The sequence below is a fragment of the Nerophis ophidion genome, linkage group LG01 (assembly GCF_033978795.1).
Source record: "Nerophis ophidion isolate RoL-2023_Sa linkage group LG01, RoL_Noph_v1.0, whole genome shotgun sequence".
NCBI lineage: Eukaryota > Metazoa > Chordata > Actinopteri > Syngnathiformes > Syngnathidae > Nerophis > Nerophis ophidion.
The window spans coordinates 79,648,308-79,674,706 of record NC_084611.1 but is presented as its reverse complement, the minus strand read 5'-3'; the positions used below and the strand labels follow the sequence as shown (position 1 = coordinate 79,674,706).

The 26,399-nt window shown below is 37.6% G+C and overlaps 1 protein-coding gene across 1 annotated transcript; it reads right to left on the bottom strand.

Annotated features, from left to right (window-relative positions):
• Window positions 1–279: 279 nt before the first annotated feature.
• Window positions 280–25,402, bottom strand: cpe (carboxypeptidase E). The gene is made up of 9 exons (XM_061912745.1): window positions 25,013–25,402; window positions 8,427–8,623; window positions 8,170–8,337; window positions 5,585–5,702; window positions 5,316–5,498; window positions 2,663–2,802; window positions 2,480–2,579; window positions 715–833; window positions 280–648 (listed from the first exon to the last, which is right to left on the bottom strand). The coding sequence occupies exons 1-9, from the start codon at window positions 25,245–25,247 to the stop codon at window positions 550–552; spliced, it is 1,359 nt and encodes a 452-aa protein (XP_061768729.1). The 5' UTR covers window positions 25,248–25,402; the 3' UTR covers window positions 280–549.
• Between the last annotated feature and the right edge of the window lie 997 nt (window positions 25,403–26,399).

Below are 26,399 nucleotides of genomic sequence, written 5' to 3'. Positions count from 1 at the left end.
AAGTACATGTTTTGAACAGTTATACATTCAATTATTCTTCTCTTTGCGGTTAAGACGCACACACAAATCGTTATAATAATCGGATTCATGGAAAGCACACAAAGTAAAAAAAAAAAAAAAAAGTTTCACAGTTCCTTAAAGGGTGTGTGTGTGTAGTAAAATTACAAAGGAATGTTTAAGGTGTTACAAAAAACACATTTCTTGCTATATTTACGTTGATAAATAGTTGAATATATTTATAATAAGTCATTCTGTGCTCAAAGCCTTATTGAGAGTGCGTTTGTTTTAACCTTTTTGTGTTATTTTCTCTATTGTGTGCATGTGCGGAACAACACCGGGGAGCCTCTCATCGGTTATACGTGGCGGTTGCCATGGTTACGAGTCACGACAAAACAAGAAAATACCACAGTTATCGACACGGAGGGGAAATAAAACTACATCCTGGTGTCCGTCAGTCTGCAGGGTATCGGTGGTCACCTCCACTAACAAAAACAAGAAAAAAGGACAGGAGCGAGGATGCCAGAGAGGGAAAGGAAAGACAGGACGTGTTTAGAAGTTGAGCGTCTCCGACATCATCTTCCACCAGTCCATCAGCTCCTCCCTCTCCTCCTCCTTCCTCTCCACCAGAGACTCCAGCTCAAAGTCAACCTGAGCGACACACAATGGTGGTGTCATCCTCACATGTCTTGCCATTTGGACGCCCGGGTTACTTACGCGGGTCGCGGGGCTGTGAGGAACGGCCACTTTCTTGATGACGGTCAGGTATCCCGGAGCGGAGGCGGCCACTTTGTAGTTTCCTGGAGACAGCAGGCGCCAGTAGTCCCCATCTTTGGCTGCAAACATGAGAAAATTGTGTCATTACACAATATTTGTTGCATTGTTTGAACATAGTTTTTTATTTCTTTTCATGTATATTTTAGGAACAGTACAAGAAAAAACAAGAGTGGTATCGGTGTCGGATTGGTATTTGTATCGGCCGATATGAAATAGCGGTATTAGGCCATTCTCAATAATACCTTTATCCAATAGATGCTGTTTCAGGGGAATGTATGCTGTATTGTGCAATACTAACTGTGTCCACAAGATGGAGACAAACACAAACTTTATACAAGGCTGTTTCCCGATGGATGGATGGATGGATAGCTAGATAGCTAGCTAGCTAGCTAGATTGATAGATAGATAGACAGATAGATGGATAGACGGATGGATGGGTGGATGGATAGATAGATGGATGGTACTTTATTGATTCCTTCAGGAGAGTTCCTTCAGGAAAATAAAAAAATCCAGCAGCAGTGGACAGAATTGAGATCAAAAAGAGTAAGTAATGGGGGTATGTATGGAAAAAAAATAGGAAAATATTACAATAAGAATAAAAATAAAAAGCAACAATGACAATAAAAAGCCCTGCGATGAGGTGCGACTTGTCCAGGGTGTTTTCCGCCTTCCGCCTGATTGTGGCTAAGATAGGCACCAGCACCCCCCGTGACCCCAAAGGGAATAAGCGGTAGAAAATGGATGGATGGATAAAAATAAAAAGCAACAATGACAATAAAAGGCGCCCCCTATAGGTTGTGGTCAAAATGCGTTGTATGCAAGACCGTAATAGGAAATAGCTGATCTCCGGTAAGAGGCGACTTATTACCACAATTTTCTCACCGAAAACTGCCGGTTGACATGTAGTCGGGATCCATGTTCGCTTGACCGCTCTGATCCATAGTAAAGCTTCACCTCCGGGAATTTCAAACAAGGAAACACCGTGTGTTTGTGTGGCTAAAGGCTAAAAGCTTCCCACCTCCATCTTTCTACTTTGACTTCTCTGTTATTAATTGAACAAATTGCAAAAGATTCAGCAACACAGATGTCCAAAATACTGTGTAATTGCGCGATGAAAAGAGACGACTTTTAGCCGTAAGTGGTGCTGAGCTAATATGTCCCCTCCAACCGATAACGTCACTCGCACGCGTCATCATTCCGCGACGTTTTCAACAGGAAACTCCGCGGGAAATTTAAAATTGTAATTTAGTAAACTAAAAAGGCTGTATTGGCATGTGTTGCAATGTTAATATTTCATCATTGATATATAAACTATCAGACTGCGTGGTCGGTAGTAGTGGCTTTCAGTAGGCCTTTAACATCATAAATTTTTGTGTCCCCGACAAACACTTACCACCCCACTTTAACTTACAGACAGCATAAGTCCATTACAGGTGAGTAATATTAAATAGCTTTTGTACCATTCCACACCACAACATATTAAAAGTATGCACTGTGATTCCTGCTGATATCTGATCGGTATCGGCCAATACTCAAGGCTCCGATATCAGTATCGTGTCGGTAGTGAAAAGGTTGTATCGGAGCACTCCCAAAACATACGCTACATTCGTGCAATGATAGTTTCAACATATTCAGCGTCTGATATCCTCCTGCATTGAATGACTGTAAACAGTACAATATATCGACAGCTTTAATTGGCTGACACCTGTGGTGATGTCATGGTCAATGCCCTCCACGGAAATGGTGGCGTTGGTGATGGCGTTGCCCTGCAGGTCTCGCACGAAGCCCTTAACCCCGCGATGAACCTACACACACACACACACACACACACAAATGTATCGTTAGCGTGAACACATCCAATCTTCATATTTCCAGCGAGGTGTTAGACCTGCTCGATGTAGTTGACCAGCGAGTTGCGGTTCTGCTCCCAGTAGCTCTTGAGCGAGTCCTCGCTGGGGAATTTATCACAGCTGAGCTCCAGCGTGACCTCGAAGCAGTTGCTGCTGAGATAGTTGAAGTCCTGCATTCCTGCACAACAACATTGATGACACTAATTACTGTGCAAACACAAGCAGCAGCATCTTTTGAACACCTGCTAATGAAGACGGAAAAAAATGCTAACACACATAGTTTATTTTGGGGTTTATACTAAAATATGAAGATAATCAAATGGTATATTTTTTTCACATTTTATTTTTGTGTAAAGACAAAATGTATCTTCAGATTTTGAGTCTTTTTAACATACAATAAAAAACACACAGTTGAGATACACGCATTTCTAAAATTAAAATGCTGTATATCAATAAAAGCAATATTTTTGAATCAATAACAAATATATACTCTAACGCCTATTTTTCTTTTATCCCACAAAAATAAATGTTTTTTTTTACTATTTTGAGGGACATGTACATTTTTAGGAGAGCAACAATATTATTTTATGAATTAGATTTTTTTTAGAAGAGAAAAATATTTTCATTATTTATTAGAAAAAAAACATTGGAGGGACATGCTTTTTGTAGAAGAGCAACAATGTTATATTAATATTATTATTATTATTAATTAGTAAACATTTGGAGGGGCAGGCTTTTCTTAGTAGAGCAACACTATATTAGCATTATTGTTATTAATATTATTATTCTTATTCATTAGAAAAAAACATTTGGAGGGACATGCTTTTCCTAGAAGAGTAACAATGTTAAATTATTATTATTACTATTGTTATTATTATTATTATTATTATCATTAATTAGAAAAAAACATTTGGAGCGACATGCTTTTTGTAGAAGACCAAAAATGTTATATTATTATTATTATTGTTATTATTAATACTAATATTATTATCATTATTATCATTTCTATTATTATTCATTAGAAAAAAAATTTGTAGGAGCAGGCTTTTCTTAGTAGAGCAACATTACATTATTATTATTGTTATTATTAATATTAATATTATTATCATTATTATCATTTCTATTATTATTCATTAGAAAAAAAAGTTGTAGGAGCAGGCTTTTCTTAGTAGAGCAACATTACATTATTATTATTGTTATTATTAATGTTAATATTATTATCATTATTATCATTTCTATTATTATTCATTAGAAAAAAAAGTTGTAGGAGCAGGCTTTTCTTAGTAGAGCAACATTACATTATCATTATTGTTTTCAATATTATTAGTATTATTATTCATTAGAAAAAAAATTTGGAGGGACATGCTTTTTGTAGAAGAGCAACAATGTTATATTATTATTATTGTTGTTGTTGTTTTTATTATTAGTAGTAATAATAATAATATTATGATTATTAATTTTTTAAAAACACTTGGACGGACAGGCTTTTCTTAGAAGAGCAAAAATGATGTATTATTATTATTATTAATTTGCGAAATTATTTACAGTGACATGCTTTTCGTAGAAGAGCAACAATGTTATATTAATATTATTATTATTACTAATTAGTAAAACATTAGGAGGGGCAGGCTTTTCTTAGTAGAGCAACACTATATTATTAGCATTATTGTTATTATATTATTATTCTTATTCATTAGAAAAAAACATTTGGAGGGACATGCTTTTCTTAAAAGAGTAACAATGTTAAATTATTATTATTATTATTTAGAAAAAAAACTTTGGAGGGACATGCTTTTTGTAGAAGAGCAACAATGTAATATTATTAGTATTATTATTATTATCATTAATACTAATATTATTATTCTTATTATTTCTATTATTATTAATTAGAAAAAAATGTGAAGGAGCAGGCTTTTCTTAGTAGAGCAACATTACATTATCATTATTATTTTTTTCAATATTATTAGTATTATTATTCATCAGAAAAAAACATTTGGAGAGACATGCTTTTTGAAGAAGAGCAAAAATGTTATATTATTATTATTATTGTTTTTGTTTTATTATTAATAATAATAACAATAATAATATTATGATTATTATGATTATTAATTTTAAAAAACACTTGGACGGGCAGGCTTTTCTTAGAAGAGCAAAAAATTTATATTATTATTATTACTATTATTATTAATTAGAGAAAACATTTGGAGGGACATGCTTTTTGTAAAAGAGCAACAATGTTATATTATTAATAATAATATTACTATTATTATAATTATTAATTAGAAAAAACACTTGGAGGGGCAGGCTTTTCTTCCCAGAGCAACACTATATTATTAACATTATTGTTATTAATATTATTACCATTATTATTATTATTATTCCTTAGAAAATAACATTTGGAGGGACATGCTTTTCTTAGAAGAGCAACAATATTATTTTGTTAATATCTTTAGTTATTATTGTCAATATTATTATAATATCATCATTATTATTATGTTAATATTTTCACTGACTAATGAAAAACATTTGTTAACGTAAAGATTTCAACTGATGGGTCTGAAGTGGGTCTCAAATCTTTGCTTGGAAAAATAAAATGACCCGATGTCCATGAATGCACCTCGTGTTCGAGCTGTTTGCTGGTGCCATGTTTCTTTAGCTATGTACTTTATGTTACTATATGTTATTTCTTACCCCCTGGCACGCTGTACCAGGCCCCCCCGTTGGTGATGCCGTCCTTGAAGCTGGAGTCGTCGTCGTTCTTGCGGCAGGGTGCTCTCTGAGGGTCGGACATGACGGGGTTGTAAACGGAGTAGGCCTTCGCCAGGGACTTGAACATTTCATCGTCAGGGCTGGCGCTGTACTCGTGGGCGGAGCCTACAGGATGAACAAATGAGCAAAACCCGTGTATTTATTCTGTTGTATTATGCAAATCTGTGTGTTGTTTTTTTTTTTTTATGTACCAGTGCGGGTCTCATCATATGGGTAGTTGGCCACCACATCTCCACCATGCAGGTTGGCAGAGAGGACAAAGGGAATATCCATGATCCATTGGATCACTGCCTTGGTCTCTGGGGCCAGCTGTAAAAACACACACAATTAAACTTTTGATTTGATATCAAACATAAAGCAACGGCAGTAAAATAAACATTTACATGGTTGCATTAAAAAAAAAAATCACTGGAAGAAAAAACAAACAAGATTTTTCGGGTAAATATGAGTGTAATTTTAAGTAACTATTATTTGAAAAATTGTAATAAACCACTACTCATTTTTCTGTACTTTCAAAATATTTAGTCCACACGGTTGCATTAAAAATCACCAGAAGAAAAAAATAAAATCATTACAAAAAGGAAGCTTTTTTGGGTAAATATGAATAAAACATTATTCGATTATTTTTACAAAAATTGCAAAAAAAACACTTCTGTCTTTTTTTTTTGTTTTCAAACCATTTAGTCCACATGGTTGGATTCAAAATTACTAGAATAAAAAAATAAAAGCATAAAAAAACCCAAGCTTTTTTGGGTGAATGTGATTAAAACTTTAATTGATTATTATTGGACAAATTGCAATAAACCACTACTATCTTTCTTACATCTTCAAACCACAGTATTTACCCCACATGGTTGCATTAAAAATTACTAGAAGAAAAAACAAAAAGCATTTAAAAAAAAAAGCAAGCTTATTGGTGTAAAAATTAATTGAATTTTAATAGATTTTTAAAAAAATGTATTGCAATAAACTATTTTTTTTAACTTTCAGAATATTTAGTCCACACGGTTGCATTAAAAATCACCATAAGAAAAAAAAATTAAAAAAGCAACCTTTTTTGGGTAAATATGAATAAAATGTTATTTGATTATTATTGGGAAAATTGCACACAAAAAAAACACTTCTGTCTTTTTTTTATTTTCAAACCATTTAGTCCACATGGTTGGATTCAAAATTACTAGAATGAAAAAATAAAAGCATTAAAAAAAACAAGCTTTTTTGGGTGAATATGATTAAAACTTTAATTGATTATTATTGGACAAATTGCAATAAACCACTACTATCTTTTTTACATTTTCAAACTACAGTATTTAGCCCACATGATTGCATTAAAAATTACTAGAAGAAAAAATAAAAGCATTAAAAAAAGAAAGTTTCTTGGCGTAAAAATTAATAGAATTTTAATTGATTTTCTTTTTTTTAAATTGCAATAAACTACCAGGATTCCTTTTTTTTTTACTTTCAGAATATTCAGTCCACACGGTTGCATTAAAAAAATCACCAGAATAGAAAATAAAAGCATTAAAAACCAAGCTTCTTTGGGTAAATATGAATAAAACTTTGATTGATTATTAATTGAAAAAATGCAAAAAAAGCACTCTTATATTTTTTTATTTTCAAACTATTTAGTCCACTTGGTTAAAAGTTACAAGAAGAAAAAAGTAAAAGCATCAAGAAAGCAAGCTTCTTTGGCTAAATATGATTACAACTTTAATTGAATAATATTATTTTTAATTGGACAAGTAAACCACTACTATCTTTTTTTTTGTTTTAAACTCCAGTATTTAGTCCACATGGTTGCATTACAAATTACTACAAGAAAAAAATAAAGGCATTAAAAAAGCAACTTTCCTTTCTTGGCGTAAAAATAAATACAATTGCAATTGAATATTATTTTTTTTCATTGCAATAAACTACTAGGATTTTTTTTTTTACATTCAGAATTTTTTGGTCCACACGGTTGCATTAAAATAAGAGCATTAAAAAAGCAAGCTTCTTTGAGTAAATATGAAACTTTAATTGACTATTATTGGAAAAATTGCTTAAAACAACAACTATTTTTTTTTAAATGTCAAACTATTTAGTCCACATGGTTGAATTAAAAATACAAAAAATAATAATAAAATAATAAAAAAAAATAAAGCTTCTTTGCTTCAATATGAATACAATTTGAAATGATTGTTATTTTTTTAAATTGCAATAAACTACTAGGAATTTTCTTTTTTCACTTTAAACATGTTTAGTCCAGATGGTTGCACAAAAAAAAAATCACTTGAATAAACAAGTAGAAGCATTATAAAAAGCAAGCTTTTTCAGGTAAAAATGAACAAAAAAATACTTTTATTAGAAATATTACAATCGACCACAACTATTTTATTTTTATTTATGTTTATTTTTAAAAAAAATCACAAAATAAAATAATTCTAAATAAATATAATACATTTAAAACAAGTTGATAATAACATTAATAATAATACAAATTATAAACCACCATGTACTTGGCTTTATTCTATTGAATTACCACCTTTGCCTGATTATTACTTTCCTTTTTTGATTGGCTGGTTGAAGATCACATGGTTTTGAAGCACGTGGCACTCTTGACTATAACTATAACTGCATTCTACATCACTTTTTACATAATTTTAAATGCATTAAAGTTTATTTTTCTTCTTTCTGTTGTCTTACAAGTAACAAAGAAAATATAGGTCAAAGTAAATTATGCAGCTACTACTACTACTACTACTACTACTACTACTACTACTACTGCATTTTCTACCTTGGTGTTTTCATCCACAGACTTCTTCATGTTTTGCAGCAGGTGGTTGTTGGCGCCTCCCTCTCGCTCGTTCACGTAGATAATCCTGTCCAGATCGGGGAAATTGCGGTTCAGGTCCACGCCCTGAGCGTTGGTGCGGCCCACAAACCAGTCCTTGATCTCCCCGGACTGAGGAGAAAACAGAACCAGAGCACCTAAATGAGCGCACGCGCTCTCGAACGCACCGCCAGGGTCGCTAATAACATTGCTGAGGTCACCTGCGAGGCGGCTTTCTCAAAGCCGTCGGGGTTCATGGAGGGCATGATGTGGATGCGCGTGTTGTGTACAAGGTCTACGATGGTCTCGTTGCCCTCCTGGTACTGGTTGCACAGGTACTGGGCCAGGTAGATGAGCAGCTCTCTGCCCACCGCCTCGTTGCCGTGCATGTTGGCGATGTACTTAAACTCCGGCTCACCTGCACACACAGACACTCTCTGTATTAGCTTAAATGTGGAGATGTCCGATAATGGCTTTTTGCCGATATTCCGATATTGTCCAACTCTTTAATTACCGATTCCGATATCAACCGATACCGATATATACAGTCGTGGAACTAACACATTATCATGCCTAATTGTGTTGTGATGCACAGCTGGACGCATTAAACAATGTAACAAGGTTTTCCAAAATACATCAACTCAAGTTATGGAAAAAATGCCAACATGGCACTGCCATATTTATTATTAAAGTCACATAGTGCATTATTTACTTTAACATGCCTCAACACAGCAGCTTGGAATTTGGGACATGAGGAGGTTGAGGTGGGCGAGGTTGGGTCGGTAGGGGGTAGCGGGGGGTGTATACTGTAGCGTCCCGGAAGAGTTAGTGCTGCAAGGGGTTCTGGGAATTTGTTCTGTTGTGTTTATGTTCTGTTACGGTGCGGATGTTCTCCCGAAATGTGTTTGTCATTCTTGGTTGGTGTGGGTTCACAGTGTGGCGCGTATTTGTAACAGTGTTAAAGTTGTTTATACGGCCACCCTCAGTGTGACCTGTGTGGCTGTTGACCAAGTATGCTTGCATTCACTTGTGTGTGTGAAAAGCCGTAGATGTTATGTGACTGGGCCGGCACACAAAGGCGCTCTGTACTTCTCCCTACGTCCATGTACCACTCCGTATAGCAGCGTTTTAAAAAGTCATAAATTTAACATTTTGATACCGATAATTTCCAATATTACATTTTAAAGCATCTCTACTTAAATGCTAACATGACGTTCATCAAGCTGAAGCACAAAAACATGGAGAGAGGCTCATTCGTTTGGAGTGCATGGGAAGAAAGCCTTCTGTGTTATATTGCACAACACAGCAGTAACACAACCAATGTTGGAAAAGGAGCAAACTGCTGAGTCAGCATTCCTAGCGAATGTAAACAACATTTGAAAAAGCTGGACAAAGTGCATGGTTGCTGAACACTCATTACACTCCAAATGTAGCTTCTGCCATCTTGTGGAGGGGATGGGTAAAACAACAACATCGGGAGGGAGGTTGTCTACAGCCACAGCAGAAATTAGTTGCTTTTATAGACCACACACCTGCCGACTCTAGCAACTACTTGTCTATGAGAGGCCGGGATGTAATGGTAAGAAAGAGTCATATCACTGATATCATTGATATCGCAGTATTGTTGAATGTGCTCAAAAATAAATGTCATCACATTAAATAACTCAAATGCTTCACTTAGTGTTCAATATTTTTGGGGGGAAAATATTGCATATTTTGTGTGGTTGATAAAAGAATTACCGGTAATCTTAATCAATGTTGCTATGAATCATTGGCCTACTGTACTTTAAGATTCATGTAAGTCACATTAAATGTACCATACTTTGTGTTTTTGCCACAAAATATGGAACATTTCATGTGGCTCGTATGTTTTTTGTTTTTTTTTTACAAAAAAATGTTTTTGATATCAATGGATAGGTCTGAAGTTGATCTAGAGATTTAAGCATTGAAAGTAATTTTTTTATTTTTATTTTTTTTTTACACATTTCCAATTATTATAGTGGGATCTTTTTCACTAAAAACTGTCATTGCTCAAAAATATTGATTGATCAAAATCAATCTTGTCATGAGTTTGACATGTTTAAAGCTCATATTTCTTCACATCCACTTAAAAAAAAAATCCCCATAAAAAAAACAACAAAAAAATGGTTTTCTTTGACAAAAAGGGTATAAAAGAGGAAAAAAAAAAATTCATACAGACAGAGGGATCAAAAGTTATTCTAAAGATTAAAAATACTAATATATGACTTATTTTCAACAGTTTTCTGACTCAGACCCTTTTAAGTAATTGGTACCAAATTTAGCCCTAAAAGTAAAAAAGAAATAGTCTACAGTATACATTGTATTGGTTTTGAAAATGAAAAATAACCAAATGGCCTCCGCATGCGTAGATTTTTCAGCGTGCGACCTTCAGTGACTAACACCCGTGGCTAAGAGGACGGTTTCTTCCATCACACACTGAGTGTTGACCACTCGAGCGGCGACTGACTCATCCGTCTAAAAGGTTAAACGGGATTGACGGTCACAGTCCAGATTCACAACTTCATTTGGACGACAAGGGAGAGAGACGTGCGAGGTTTATTGAGTGACGCTGTGGCTAATTGAGCGACAAGTCCAAAAACCAGACTGGACTCCATTGCCTTACGCTGCGAATCAGTCAAGAACTCCTGTGGGCGACACGTAACATATCATTGTGGCCATAGATCCTGAGAGCTCTTTCATACTGTACAATATTAGCATTTTTTTTTTAATAAAACCAACCCTTCTCATTTAAAACTATGTTTTTTTCAACTAAATCCGTGGTTCTTAACCTGGGTTCGATCGAACGCTAGGGGTTCGGTGAGTCGGCCTCAGGGGTTCGGGGGAGGTCAAGACACACCCGACTCATCGTGTAAATAAAAACTTCTCCCCATCGGCGTATTACGGATACGGCAACAGCAGAAGTAATTTGTTGTGAGTTTATGCAGTGTGTTGGTTTTGTTCTTTGAACAAGGTGATGTTAAAGCACGGTTCATTTTGTGAACCAGTAAAAACACTATGGGGAACATATTCACCATTAATTAGTTGCTTATTAACATGCAAATTAGTAACATATTGGCTCTTAACTTGTCATTATTAAGTACGTATTAATGCCCTATTCGGCATGGCCTTATTAATAATAACTCTCTAACCCTGGACCTAACTCTCTAACCCTGGACCTAAAGCTCTAACCCTAACCCTAACCAAATAACTCTAAATTAATTTAGTCATCGATTCGTTGGATTTATGGTATGCGCAGAGGTTACTTTTTTTATTTATTTCAATATATATATATATATATATATATATATATATATATTATTTTTTTTTAAATAAACCTTTACTTATAAACTGCAACATTTACAAACAGCTGAGAAACAATAATCAAAATAAGTATGGTGCCAGTATGCTGTTTTTTAATAAAATACTGGAAATGATAGAAATGTAGTTTGTCTCCTTTATCCGATTATTAATCGATGAATCAAAGTAATAATCAACAGATTAATCGATTATCAAAATACTTGTTAGTTGCAGGCCTACTTAGAATATGTTCCCCTGGTGTCCAAATTTTTTTCCAAATTGAGTTTTTGTTACTTAAAATATGTTCCCCATACTAAAGTGTTACCAAAAACATATACCGCATTTTTCGGACTATAAGTCGGTCCGGAGTATAAGTCGCACCCACGGAGAAACTATGTAAAAAACCTCACCTTATAGTCCGAAAAATACAGTAACTCAGTCTTGAATTTGAAAAAAACATTTGAATGGTATTTTTCACTAAAGAAGGGTTCGGTGAATGCGCATATGAAACTGGTGGGTTCGGTACCTCCAACAAGGTTAAGAAGCACTGAACTAAATACTCCACAAATCTCAAGTTCTCGTGTTAAATCTGCATTCTTCTCCACGAGCCTCCGTAAAGAATTGTATATAATTAGATACATACCGGTGTCAAACTGCGTTGTGTTGGGTAAACATCTGTCCGTTATGCGACAAGAACAGAGTAGTGCTGATCGTCAGGTAAAAAAACTACAAATGACACACGCCTGTTTACAAACACAATTCTTACATCCGTGAAAAATATTTTTCTGCTGCCAGTCTCGAGAAAAACAACTTTTTCGCTTCCAACATAACACCGACATTGGAGCATTGGTCGATAACGATACTAATCTAATACGATATCAGCAGGAACCATTGTACGTACATCCTTTTATTATTTTGTAGTCTGGAATGCTAGAAAATGTTTGATCAAGTGAAATTAGTCAGACAGGGAACAACAGTAGGTATGAAAAACACTAACCCATTGAGTATTAACTGTCTGGAATGGACTTATGTTGTATTTAAATTGAAGTGAAGAGGTAATTGGCCAAATAGCCACAATAATTCCCTAATGTGACCAAGTTGAATGATGCGGACACGTTTGTTACTGGATACTTTCTAATACATTTCTTCCTTTGTAGACTTTGTTTGTGTAAGTAATAGGCAGCTATAATTATTTGATACTTCTTGAAATTTAATTTGCAGGAAAGGAGTGAGTTTAGGGTTGAATTGTCCATCCTCGTTCTATTCTCTGTCACTATCTTTCTAACCATGCTCAACACCCTCTCTGATGACTTGCAAGCGTACTTCTTCTTACTCGTCGTCGTCATGACTGTCTCTTCTTCGTTCTTCTGCTTCGTCTCCTTCTTGAAGTGTGTGCAGTTGTGCACTCTACAAAAGCCGTAGATGTTATAACGTGTCTGGGCCGGCACGCTGTTTATATGGAGAAAAAGCGGACGTGACGAAAGGCTGTCGTCACTCAGGTCCGCATGGACCTGGAGGGGGCGTGCCTTGTTGTCCGGCTGGAAATCGGGAGAAATTCGGGAGAATGGTTGTCTTGGGAGATTTTCGGGAGAGGCACTGAAATTCGGGAGTCTCCCGGGAAATTCGAGAGGGTTGGCAAGTATGAAGTAAACACGCTTTTACTGCATAATAATCTGATACTTTTTTTCTGCTGATAGCAGCAAAAACATTTTAAACATACAGTTTACTTAAGCCTGATAGTATTCAAATAATAAATATTAAATATTATCTTTGGAAAAGCACAATGTGTGCACTGGATGTTGTTGTTGTACCTAACGTGTAGTGCATTACTGGCTGTAACTGCAACTAATTAACTCCATCCTGGCGGCTTCTGGAGTGAGCACATCTGGCCGTCTGGTTATTTTTAAACCCTTCCATTTGGCTCCCCCTTAAACGTGAGCAGCTTCTAATGATTGCAAAGCCACAATGAACTCCTTCTGTCGTGAGATGGGCCGCACCAATGCTTTTTACAGACTTTGGGGGCCCAGGAAAGCTGACCAAGACACACACACACACACACACACATTTAGGCTGTATGGTTGGTTTCCTGCCTCCACATTAAGATGTTTAATTTTTCCATGCGGAAGCAGCACAAGTCCTTATTTGTAAACACTATGTTTTCCATAAGTTATTATGGACATAAAATTTGAATGCGAATCCGCTTTCTTCTCGTAATTTCTTTCGGGATAAATTTTTTACAAAAAAAAAAAAAAAAAAACAGCTACAAAATGCCAAAGAAGCAAAAGCAGCACTCCTTTAATCTCGATCAGTTGTTCTCAAACTGTGGTACATGTACCACTGGGGGTACACCCAAGAATCACTTGATGAAAGTAATGTTTTATTTTCCAATATTCAAACCCAGTTTTACTGTTCAAACCCTGTGTAATGTTCCAGTGGCCAAAATATTAAATATACTTATTCAGCAAAACCTCGGCCTTGTTTTTAATGAATACTTGGGCCTACTATGCTAATGTATTTTAATGTTGGTCACTATGGTGGTACTTGGAGAGCCAGGTGTTTTCTGAGGTGGTATTTAGTGAAAAAAGTTCGAGAACCACTGATTTGTATAACATAACGTGTACTACATTGTGTATATGCTTTATATCCCATGACAGGGAGTATTTTGTGTTGATATACCTTGTATAACATATGCACTAAATTGTGTCTATATATTTCATATGACATATCAAGTACAATATTGTGTTTATATACTTTATATTAGTGTTGTTCAACCTTTTTTAGGCAAGGCACTTTTTTTTTTCATTTAAGAATACGGAGGCACACCACCAGCAGAAATTGTTAAAAAAAATGATATTCCACCAGGTCGTCGTGCCTTATTTTGAGTTTGTTGGTGTTTTCCTGTGCTTTAGTTCTTTTCTTGCGCTCTTATTTTGGTGGCCCTTCCTGTTTTGTTGGTGATTTCCTGTAGCAGTTTCATGTCTTCCTTTGAGTGCTATTCCCCGCACCTGCTTTGTGTTAGCAAGCAAGGCTATTTAAGTTGTCACTCCCCTTCTTTGTGGGGACATTGTTGATTATCACGTCATGTGCGGATGTGCTTTGCGGACGCAGTAAGTTTTTGCTGTCATCCAGCATTCTGTTTACTTTCGTTTTGCATACCTTTTCCTTTCCATTTTGTTCATTTTTGGTTTGAGCGTTACATACCTTTTTACCTACACACCGTGGTCTGCATATTGGGATCACAACAAACCATCCTCGTCTCATCCGACACATTTCGACTTTTACAAAGCAATTAACTACCTGCTGCCACCTGCTGACATGGAGTATTACAGGGTTACCCTGCCGAGTTCTACACAGCACAGACACTAAGCAGAGGCACATTTGCAGATTATAATTATTGATTTGCAAAAAACATTTTTGGGACCAATTAGGTGAAGTTTCATAATTTCCCACGGCACACTTGTGCTGCAGCACAGTGGTTGAAAAACCCTGCTTTATACAACATATCATTGGAGAACCACAGATATAGAGGATCTTTGACTGCTGGCTCTTCAGTTAGACCAGTGATTCTTAACCTTGTTGGAGGTACCGAACCCCACCACTTTCATAAGTGCATTCACAAAACCTTTCTTTGGTGAAAAATAACATTTTTAAATTGAAGACAAAGTTACGTTTCTGGTAACACTTTATTATGGGTAACATATTCTAAGTAACAAAGACTTAATTTATAGTTATTTGAACACTAAGTTAACATATTCTAAGTAATAAAGACTTAATTTAGAGCTATTTGGTTAGTGTCAGGCTAGGAATTGGTCTTGGGTTGTTTTCCCGAGGTGCGAAGCGAATGGAGTGGAAACGGCGTGAAGGTAGGTACATATTTAATTTATTTACTCATAAACTAAAAACAGGAACAAACAAAAAGCGCTCACAATGGAGGTACAAAACTTGGGCTATGAAACAAAAGACTAGCACAAAGGCTATAAGCTATAAACATGAAACAAAACACTTGTGCTATGGCATGAATGACAAAAACTCACGTGGACAAAATGAACAGCATAGCAAGGCATGAAGCAGATAATCGAGGTCGTGAAGGAGGTGATGTTGCCAGACTGACTACCTGGTAACTGTGGCTTAAATAATGAACATGATAAGTGAAAACAGGTGTGAGACAAGACAGGTGAACTGATTGGTCGTCATGGTAACAAAACAGGGAGTGAAAAAAAAAGGAACTTAGAGTCCAAAGGGCAAAAGCACCTGGTATTCCTAGGCAGTCTCCCATCCAAGTACTACCCAAGCGAGACACTGCTTAGCTTTGAGAACAGATGAGATTGGGGATGCTCAGGGTAATAGGGCCATACAAAACTCATGATCAGACATGACAAATGAAAACTAAATCAGTTGGCATGGTAACAAGACAAGAAAATGCAAAACAGAACTAAATGTCCAAAAAACTAAACATAGCATGACCAAAACAAAACATGAACCATAGGCGTGACAGTTAGGGTTAGGGTCAGGGTTAGGGTTATAATAAGGCCATGCCGAATAAGGCATTAATAAATACTTAATAATGACTAATTAAGAGCTACTATGTTACTAATTTGCATGTAAATAAGCAACTGATTAATGTTGAATATGTCCCCCATACGAAAGTGAACCGTGCATGAACATCACATTGTTCAAACAACAAAACTAAGACAGTGCATAAACTCACAACAAATTACACAGCGGCAAATCAGTCAGCTGTTGCCGTATCCGTAATACGGCAACAGGGAGAAGTTTGTATTTACACGATGAGTCGGGTGTGTTTTGACCTCCGCCGAACCCTTAAGGCCGATTCACCAAACCCCTAGGGTTCGATCGAACCCAGGTTAAGAACCACTGAGTTAGACCATCTATGTTTGAGGAATGGCAGAATTTCCTCCCGTGCATTTTTGTTAAGGAAAATGTGTCCACGGACTGCTTGCTGCTGACTTATAAGCAACGCTCCTGTCAAATAAACAATCTTTGATGATCCGTGTTTATTAGATGAATGTTATTATTAACTTTCTACTCAAACGTCAAGGTGTCATTTTGTACACGGCAGCTTGCCAGTAGGGTTTCCCGGGGGACGTCCGGAGTCACCGTGGCAACCCTGAGTGGCGAGACAGTGTGAAAACACAATCACTGCCGCTTCATGCGTCACTCTTATTGTTAGCGCTGAATGATCATAAAAACGGTTTTCCGACAGTGTCGATGAAACGGGAGCGATATTATATGTGTCAGGGGAGATTTACATATGGCAATTCATAAGGTCGTGCCTAATGAATTGACCCGTGAGGGCCGTGAGCAAGTATTTACCCAAGTGCAAAACACAAAAAAGACAGATTTTGATCCGATATTGATTCGAATATTAATCATCCATGAGTGAGATCAGCTGATGCTGAAGACATTTATTTTCTGTCATCTTTAAAAGTGGATTCATGGTGAGTGTTATTGACAGTGTAACAATATCAACACAATATCTAAAATAGTTCGTTATTTTCTTTTATTACATACAATTGTTGCTTGCTCACAACCTTTGAGGCACTTTTTGTGAGCAAGTCTTGGCAATTGACTTGCGCGGCCGGAGTGACAGGAAGAAAAGCTCGCTTGGGGAGAAGTTGAATGTACAAGTAGAGGTGAACAAAGGAGGAACATATTTGAATATTAAATGTATTTCAGTAGTTCAATTGGAAAAGTGTACCCTGGAGAGCAGGGGTGTCCAAACTACAGGCGCCTGCTGGAGTGTTCAATTTGGCTCGTGAAACATCAGAGATTTAATAAGAAATCTTTTTTCTAATTAATTTTAGATGCCTGACAATGTTATTGCTACAACTTTGCTGGCAGCTTGTGGAAAACTTGGCCAGAATTGTGAACTGAAAAGAAAGTAGAACGGCATTCACTTATATGACCCAATCCAGACAGCCTTCCCTAGTCATGGTACAAAAAAAAAAAAAGGCAACCAATGCAAAAAGTTACACGGTCACACATAACACAACCTGCTTGGTAAACATTTCCGATACTACAAAAAGAAACATCCACGAACCATAAAAAATTCTAAATTACACCCATTTAAATCCATTACATGCACCTAGGGATAGGTTGATTGGCAACACTAAATCGGCCCTAGTGTGTGAATGTGAGTGTGAATGTTGTCTGTCTAGCTGTGTTGACCCTGTGATGAAATTGCGACTTGTCCAGGGTGTACGCCGCCTTCCACCCAAATGCAGCTGAATCCAGCAACCCCCGCGACCCCCAAAAGGGACAAGCGGTAGGTAATGGATGGATGCACAATGCAAAAACTCTCATTTCAGCTGATGAAAAATGTACGTTACGTTGGTTGATGATTTTAAATTCTTAATTAATTAAAAACAAAAAAAGGAGGTTGCCCACAGCCACGAGCTGTTCATGCCAATGTTTAAAACAGAGGTATTAGATTTTGCAGACTGGAGGACACAGGTAGTTAATTGGTCTCTTTATGTTGCTCTTTTTTGTTAGTTTTTTTACACAAAAAATATGACTTTACACTGTCTGAGCAGTTAATGAAGGTTTTATAAAGGTGCCAGTTTGTCCCTAGAACAGATTATTAACTACCGTATTTTTCGGATTATAAATCGCTCCGCAGTATACATCGCACCGGCCGAAAATGCATATTAAAGAAGGAAAAAAACATATATACGTCGCACTGGAGTATAAGTCGCATTTTGGGGGGAAATTTATTTGATAAAATCCAACACCAAGAATAGACATTTGAAAGGCAATTTAAAATAAATAAATAGTGAACAACAGGCTGAATAAGTGTATGTTATATGTTGCATAAATAACCAACTGAGAAGGTGCCTGGTATGTTAACGTAACATATTATGGTAAGAGTCATTCAAATAACTATAACATATAGAACATGCTATACGTTTACCAAACAATCTGTCACTCCTAACCGATAAATCCGATGAAATCTTCTTCCTCGATGTCGCTTCCAAACAACTCTGCCAACTCATAAGGTATGCGCCGCTGCTTCCTCTTGTCGTTTTCTGCTGCATATTTCACTAGGTCCAGCTTGTAATCTGCAGTACATGATTTCCTTTTCGGTGCCATTTTTGGTCATCCCTTCTCAGTTTTCATAAGTTACCGTCAACGATGAAATGATCCATTTTAATAGCTAGCGCAATAGCATATAGCAGTTAGCATTCCATGACCCACAATGCACTTCTGCCATGAACCTCCCCCACCAAAGTCTTATGGGTTGACGTGTGTGTGACGATTGCTGACATTTTCTTCGTCTCTTCCGCGAATGAGATAAATAATGTTATTTTATATTTCACGGTAATGTATTAATAATTTCACACATAAGTCGCTCCGGAGTATATGTCGCACCCCCGGCCAAACTATGAAAAAAACTGCGACATATAGTCAGAAAACTACAGTATATTTCTATTAGTTCCAAAGGGAATATGATTTGTTTTTAAATACAATTAACCAATAGATTTTGTTTGAACTAAGCCATGATTCTCAAACTGCGGTAAGTAGGGATGTGGGAAAAAATCGATTCGAATTTGAATCCCGATTCTCACGTTGTGCGATTCAGAATCGATTCTCATTTTTAAAAAATCGATTTATTTATTTATTTATTTTTTATCAATCCAACAAAAGAATACACAGCAATACCATTATAATGAAATCCAATTCCAAAACCAAACCTGACCCAGCAACACTCAGAACTGCAATAAACACAGCAACTGAGAGAAGACACAAACACGACACAGAACAAACTAAAAGTAGTGAAACAAAAACGAATATTATCAACAGTATCAATTTAGTTATAATTTCAGCATAGCAGTGATTAAAAATCCCTCATTGATATAATCATTAGACATTTATAAAAATAAAAAGAACAATAGTGTCACAGTGGCTTACACTTGCATCGCATCACATAAGCTTGACAACACACTGTGTCCAATGCTTTCACAAAGATAAAATAAGTCATATTTTTGTTTCGTTTAATAGTTCAAACAAATTTACATTATTGCAATCAGTTGATAAAACATTGTCCTTTACAATTATAAAAGCTTTTTGCCAAAATATACTACTCTGGGGTAGATCCTGCTGAAATCCTATGTATTGAATGAATAGAGAATCCTTTTAAATCGGGAAAAAAATCGTTTTTGGATCGAGAATAGTGTTGAATTGAAAAAAATAAATACATTTTGAATCGAATTGTGGGACACCCAAAGATTCACAGCCCTAGCGGTAAGTGTGCCACTAGTGGTACGCGGGCTCCATCGAGTGGTGCGCGAAAGATTTTTATTCACTATTTTGGGGTTCCATTTTCCTATATTGGAAGACAGTGTTACTGTTCAAACTGTGTGTAATGTTGAAAAAACATGTTAAATATAACATCTGCCTTGTTTATAATGAATACTTGGGCCTACTGCACTACTGTATTTTGGTGAAAAACGTTGAAGCCAATGTTTTCCAAGGGCCTTGTATTTTTGGGGTGTTACTCCCCAGAGTAATCCTAGAAACAGCGTGTTGAGTAATATTTGATAGGATGTGTGACAAATCAACATTTGCCAGCGTTAGCCGTAAAGCTGCCATCTTGTAGCGTAAGTGTAACAGCCCCTGACAGATGGCCGCTCACCGGCAGATGCATCAGCTCAGGGCCGCCGGTCCCTCGCGAGACCGAGCCAACCGCAAGCCCACGGTCGGCTCAGCCGCGCTAAGCCGATCTGTTGCCACGGCAACCGCTATTTCCGCCACCGCCTTGGGGCAGAGCTAGTGGCGCAGGAGCCTTGAAGGCCGCATTACTGTCATTTTTCCCCTGTTTTTGGAGTCGTGCCTCAGACGTTCGAAGGGCAAGATGAGGGAGACGAGGGGGAAGGAAGCGGGAGGAACTCGCCTGGAGGCGATGAAGGCCTCGGCGATGATACGACTGTGACTCACGCCTGCGTGCGACCTCCGCGCTCTGACGGGCTTATCTGTACAAACACGCTGGATGTGGAAAAAAATGAACACCTTTATGTGCATCAGGAGACACAAAAGACAATGTTTGAGGCGCTAACGCTGACCTAATTCAAATTGAAAAAAATAATCTACTGATGTTTAAGGGACCATTCCACCAAATCTGTGTCTTTTGCATCCACAGGAAATAAAACATAGTCTGTGTTAGTACTCACTTCAGAATCATGTTTTAACCCAGGTGTCATGTCTTGGTGATCATGTTTTGTTTAGTTGTGTTAGTTTACTTCAAGACTCCCTTAGTTCCTGTTTTTTCACTCCATTTTTTTGTTTCCATGCCAACCCATTAGTTTTCACCTGTACCCGAGTCACGCACCTGTTTTCACAAATCATGTAACTATTATTTAAACTGAAAGTTGTTTTGAAGTAAGCCTGGCGACTTTACCCTTGATACTGTCCATAGTTTTGCTCCTTGCCATGCCACGTAGGTTTTTGATTTTTCATGTCACAGTGATCGAGTTTTGTTTCATGTTCTTAGTTTCTGCATTAGTGCAAGTTTTGTTTTCACAGCCAAGTTTTTGTACCTCCTTGTCGGCGCCTTTTGTTTGTTCCTGTTTTGAGTTAAGATTAAATCATGTCCTTACCTTCACGCCTTGCCCACACCAACTTTCCTTTGCCTTTCGGAAAAACAAATCCCAAAGTTCACGTTTTGACACCATGGGTCCACTAACCTATTCCAACGAGGGCTGCATACTAAAAGGTCAGAAGTTGATATTTGTTTATCCATCCATTCATTTCCTACTGTTTTTCCCTTACAGGGTCGCGGGGGGACTAGAGCTGGACAAGTCGCCACCTCATCACAGGGCCAAAACAGATATTATACTGTATATATTTAAAGACAAAACTTAGTCTCAGCTCTGTGTTGTAGGTGACTAGGTATATTATTGTTAATTATTAGTTAAAGGATTAAAGCTTTTTATCATTTCATTCTGATTTTTTTGCTCTTTTTTCTTAAATTTCTAGCGTTGTTTTTTTTCCTGTGTAATAATATAATAATGATAATAATCAATGATTGTGTAACTGTATTACCTTGTGTGTCAAAAAGTCTGCCTGTATGAAAATACATATTTAACAGTGTTTGTTATTGTTGGTGTATCTTTTCTAATCAAATAATTAATAAATTATGTATTTTTTAAATAACTATCCAACTAAACTTTGTTCATATTTTTATTTAATTTTTATTTTGAGAGCTTCTAACATTTTACATCAGGGGTCTAAACTTTTTTCCACCAAGGGCAACATATACTGAAAAGTCGAGGTATGCAGGTTCGGGCCATTTTGATATGTTTTTATTTTTACAAAATGCTAAAAACAGACATTATGCATATTTAAAGAAAAAACACGAGGTTGCGGGGGGTTGCTGGCGTCCATCTCAGCTGCATTCGGACGGTAGGCAGGGTACACCCTGGACAAGTCGCCACCTCATCGCAGGGCCAACACAGATAGACAGACAATATTCATTATCAAAGAAAGTAAATTGTGATTTACATTTTTTGTGGACTCATGTAGCTGCAAAAGTAATAAAATACAGAAGAGGTTGTTCCTTTTTATCCAATTAAAGTGAGTAGTAATTTGGACAATGTGAGACCTGTGGATTGTTTTTGCAACAACGCCATCTTTTAGAAAGATTAGAAACTGTATTATTTCCCCTGAATTAAAGCACAATTTAATATGGATTTATGTCTAAATTTTGAAATAGTAATGCTCTTCCAAACTGGTCATAAATAATCCAAAATAAAAATAAATAAAATGGGGGTGATTATATATTTAAAGAAGTGGTGTCCAAACTGTTTCCATTGAGGGAGAAAGCGGAGGTGATTGTGGTATTATTCCCTTTAAAACTGATATTATATTTATTGTAACCATTAAGGCTTCCCCCAATTTTGGTGAACGTTAAAGGTCTCAGTCATAAAAGTCATATATAAATATACAGTATTTTTTTTTACTTTCAACGCTTAAATATCTATGGATCAAGTTCAGCTCCACACAGTGACATTATTTTTTAATTGTTCTCATGTTTTATGCCCTTTTTGTCATATATATATGTATATATATATATATATATCTATATATCCATCCATCCATTTTCTACCACTTATTCCCTTTGGGGTCGCGGGGGGCGCTGGTGCCTATCTCAGCTGCAATCGGGCGGCTGCAATCGGGCGGAAGGCGGCGTACACCCTGGACAAGTCGCCACCTCATCACAGGGCCAACACAGATAGACAGACACCATTCACACTCACATTCACACACTGGGGCAAATTTAGTGTTGCCAATCAAGTTATCCCCAGGTGCATGTCTTTGGCGGTGGGAGGAAGCCAGAGTACCCGGAGGGAACCCACGCAGTCACGGGTAGAACATGCAAACTCCACACAGAAAGATCCAGAGCCTGGGATTGAACCCAGGACTACATCGTATTGTGAGGCAGATGCACTAACCCTCTTCCACCATGCTGCCCAATATATAAATATATGTATATATATACATACAGTAATGGTCAAAAGTTTACATACACTTGTGAAGAACATAATGTCCCCCACCTGTTCCCAATTAGCCTGCACACCTGTGGGACTTTCCGAATAAGTGTTTGATGAGCATTCCTCAACTTTATCCGTATTCATTGCCACCTTTCCCAACTTCTTTGTCTGCCTCACAATACGAAGGTCCTGCAGTCCTGGGTTCAATTCCAGGCTCGGTATCTTTCTGTGTGGAGTTTGCATGTTCTCCCCGTGAATGCGTGGGTTCCCTCCGGATACTCCGGCTTCCTCCCACTTCCAAAGACATGCACCTGGGGATAGGTTGATTGGCAACACTAAAAAATTTGGCCCTAGTGTCTATCTGTGTTGGCCCTGCGATGAGGTGGCGACTTGTCCAGGGTGTACCCCGCCTTCCGCCCGATTGTAGCTGAGATAGGCGCCAGCGCCCCCCGCGACCCCAAAAGGGAATAAGCGGTAGAATATATATATATATATATATATATATATATATATATATATATATATATATATATATATATATATATAATTAGAGGAACAAGACATATATATGTATATATATATATATATATATATACATATATATGTCTTGTTCCTCTAATTATTGATTACTGTAACATATTATTTTCGGGTCTCCCCATGTCTAGCATGAAACGATTACAGTTGGTACAAAATGCGGCTGCTAGACTTTTGACAAGAACAAGAAAGTTTGATCACATTACGCCTGTACTGGCTCACCTGCACTGGCTTCCTGTGCACTTAAGATGTGACTTTAAGGTTCTACTACTTACGTATAAAATACTACACGGTCTCGCTCCATCCTATCTTGCCGATTGTATTGTACCATATGTCCCGGCAAGAAATCTGCGTTCAAAGGACTCCGGCTTATTAGTGATTCCCAAAGCCCAAAAAAAGTCTGCGGGCTATAGAGCGTTTTCCGTTCGGGCTCCAGTACTCTGGAATGCCCTCCCGGTAACAGTTCGAGATGCTACCTCAGTAGAAGCATTTAAGTCTCACCTTAAAACTCATTTTGTATACTCTAGCCTTTAAATAGACATCCTTTTTTAGACCAGTTGATCTGCCGCTTCTTTTTTTTTTTTCCTCTGTCCCCCCCTCCCTTGTGGAGGGTGTCCAGTCCAATGACCATGGATGAAGTACTGGCTGTCCAGTACCCAGGATGGACCGCTCGCCTGTGTATCGGTTGGGGACATCTCTACGATGCTGATCCGACTCCGCTTGGGATGGTTTCCTGTGGACGGGACTCTCGCTGCTGTCTTGGATCCGCTTTGAAATGAACTCTCGCGGCTGTTTTGGAGCCACTATGGATTGAACTTTCACAGTATCATGTTAGACCCGCTCGACATCCATTGCTTTCGGTCCCCTAGGGTTGCCCACATTTGAAGTCCTCTCCAAGGTTCTCATAGTCATCATTGTCGTCCCACTGGGGGTGAGTTCTCCTTACCCACTGGGTGTGAGTTTTCCTTGCCCTTATGTGGGTTCTTCCAAGGTTGTCGTGGTCTTTGTGGTTTGTACATTCCTTTGAGACATTTGTGATTTAGGGCTATATAAATAAACATTGATTGATTAATGTGATTAATTATGGGTTATTATTACAGCTGCATTATAGGAGCAATGGCGACTGCAGGGTCATTATTATAATAATAGCACAGGTCTGGGTGTCTTTTAATACACCCACCAGTCTGGATTACTAGCAAGAGCTTGTCATCGACCAGCAAAATGGCGGCTTTACAAAGCTGATCTATTGGGCTTCTTAAATATTTTATTTCTATCAATCTCCATTTTTACGCACGGTTTTTATGTAAATGAGAGCGCACCTGCGCTCTGCATCCCACCTAATACCAGCCATTCGTGCTATGCGCAAAAAAAAAAAAAAAGTGCAAGTCACGATGCAAGGTGCACCAAAATGACAACTTTGGTTAAACAATAAAGAAAAATGGACAGACCTGGTTCGTGCGCGCCGGGGTTGTCCGACATCTCCAGAACCAACATCTCCCGGCCCTCGAAGCTCTCCCCGATGGTGTAGATGCGGGTGATGGTGGGACACTGCAGCCACACGGACACCAGCGCCTTCCGCAGCTCGTCGTAGCGGTGGTACTCGAACGAAATCTCGCCGTCGGCGCCCTGGGCCGCGGAGACCAGCGCCGCCCCGAGCAGGGCGGCAAAAAGGAGCGTCTTCATAGCGGCAACAATAAGGAAAGAAAAAATTATATTTATATTTAACGGTTTGTGCTCGTATTTCTTCCTAAAGCCTCTTCGCTTCGAATTAAATGTCCTCTCCTTCCCCGCAGCGAGGATGCGTATACCTGCGGAACCGCACAATGTGAAGAGCCAAACTGGGAGAGTCGCACTTCCGATGGATGCTTTCAAAATAAGAGCAACATCCTCTCGAACTGTATTGATTGATTGATTAAAACCTTTATTAATAGATTGAACAGCACAGTACATATTCCGTACAATTGACCACTAAATGGTAACAAATGAATAAGTTTTTCAACTTGTTTAAGTTGGGGGTCCACGTTAATCAATACACCCTTTTCATGTGACGTCATTCATCCGGGTGGCGAAGGGTCGTGCGCCATTTTGAAAGGCAAACAATAGTCAGGCAGGTTGATTTTCAATAGCTTTTATTCACAGCCAAAAGCACACAATATGATAGTTTCGTGTTGGGTTAATGGGTAAACTAATAGCCGCCAAAGTTCAGTCAAACGTGGATTCTTTAGTATTCCTACAATTTGTCGCCACGAAGGCGAACTTACACAGAAAATAAGCGAAGATCGGCGAAGGGCATGGTTAGCCAGCATTTTCTTATTTTATTTTAATCTTCTATTTTTTTCTCCTATCCCCCCCCGCTTACCTGTATCTCACCTTTTTTGTAAGGGGCGCTGGAAGCCGGCAGACCCGTCAGCAGAATTTTTTAATAATGAATGAGGGAAAAACGGAAATTTTAGTTTTTGGTCCGGCCCTCACTGACTTGGGACCATTGCAAAATTATGTGCGTCCCAAAGTCACCAGCCTTGGCGTCACTATAGACAGCGATTTTAAACTAGACAAACAAGTCAATGGCGTTTTAAAATCGTGTTTTTATCACCTTCGTCTTTTAGTAAAGGTTAAACCGTTTTTATCTTTTAACCTTTTTGAACAAGTCGTGCATGCTTTTATTTCAAGTCGCCTGGACTACTGCAATGCACTTTATGCTGGCATTAGCCAAAAAGCTCTCTCCCGGTTGCAGTTAGTCCAGAAAGCGGCAGCACGACTTTTAACAGGGGCCAAGAAACGCCAGCATATAACCCCAATTCTTCAGAGTTTGCACTGGCTCCCTGTTCATTTTAG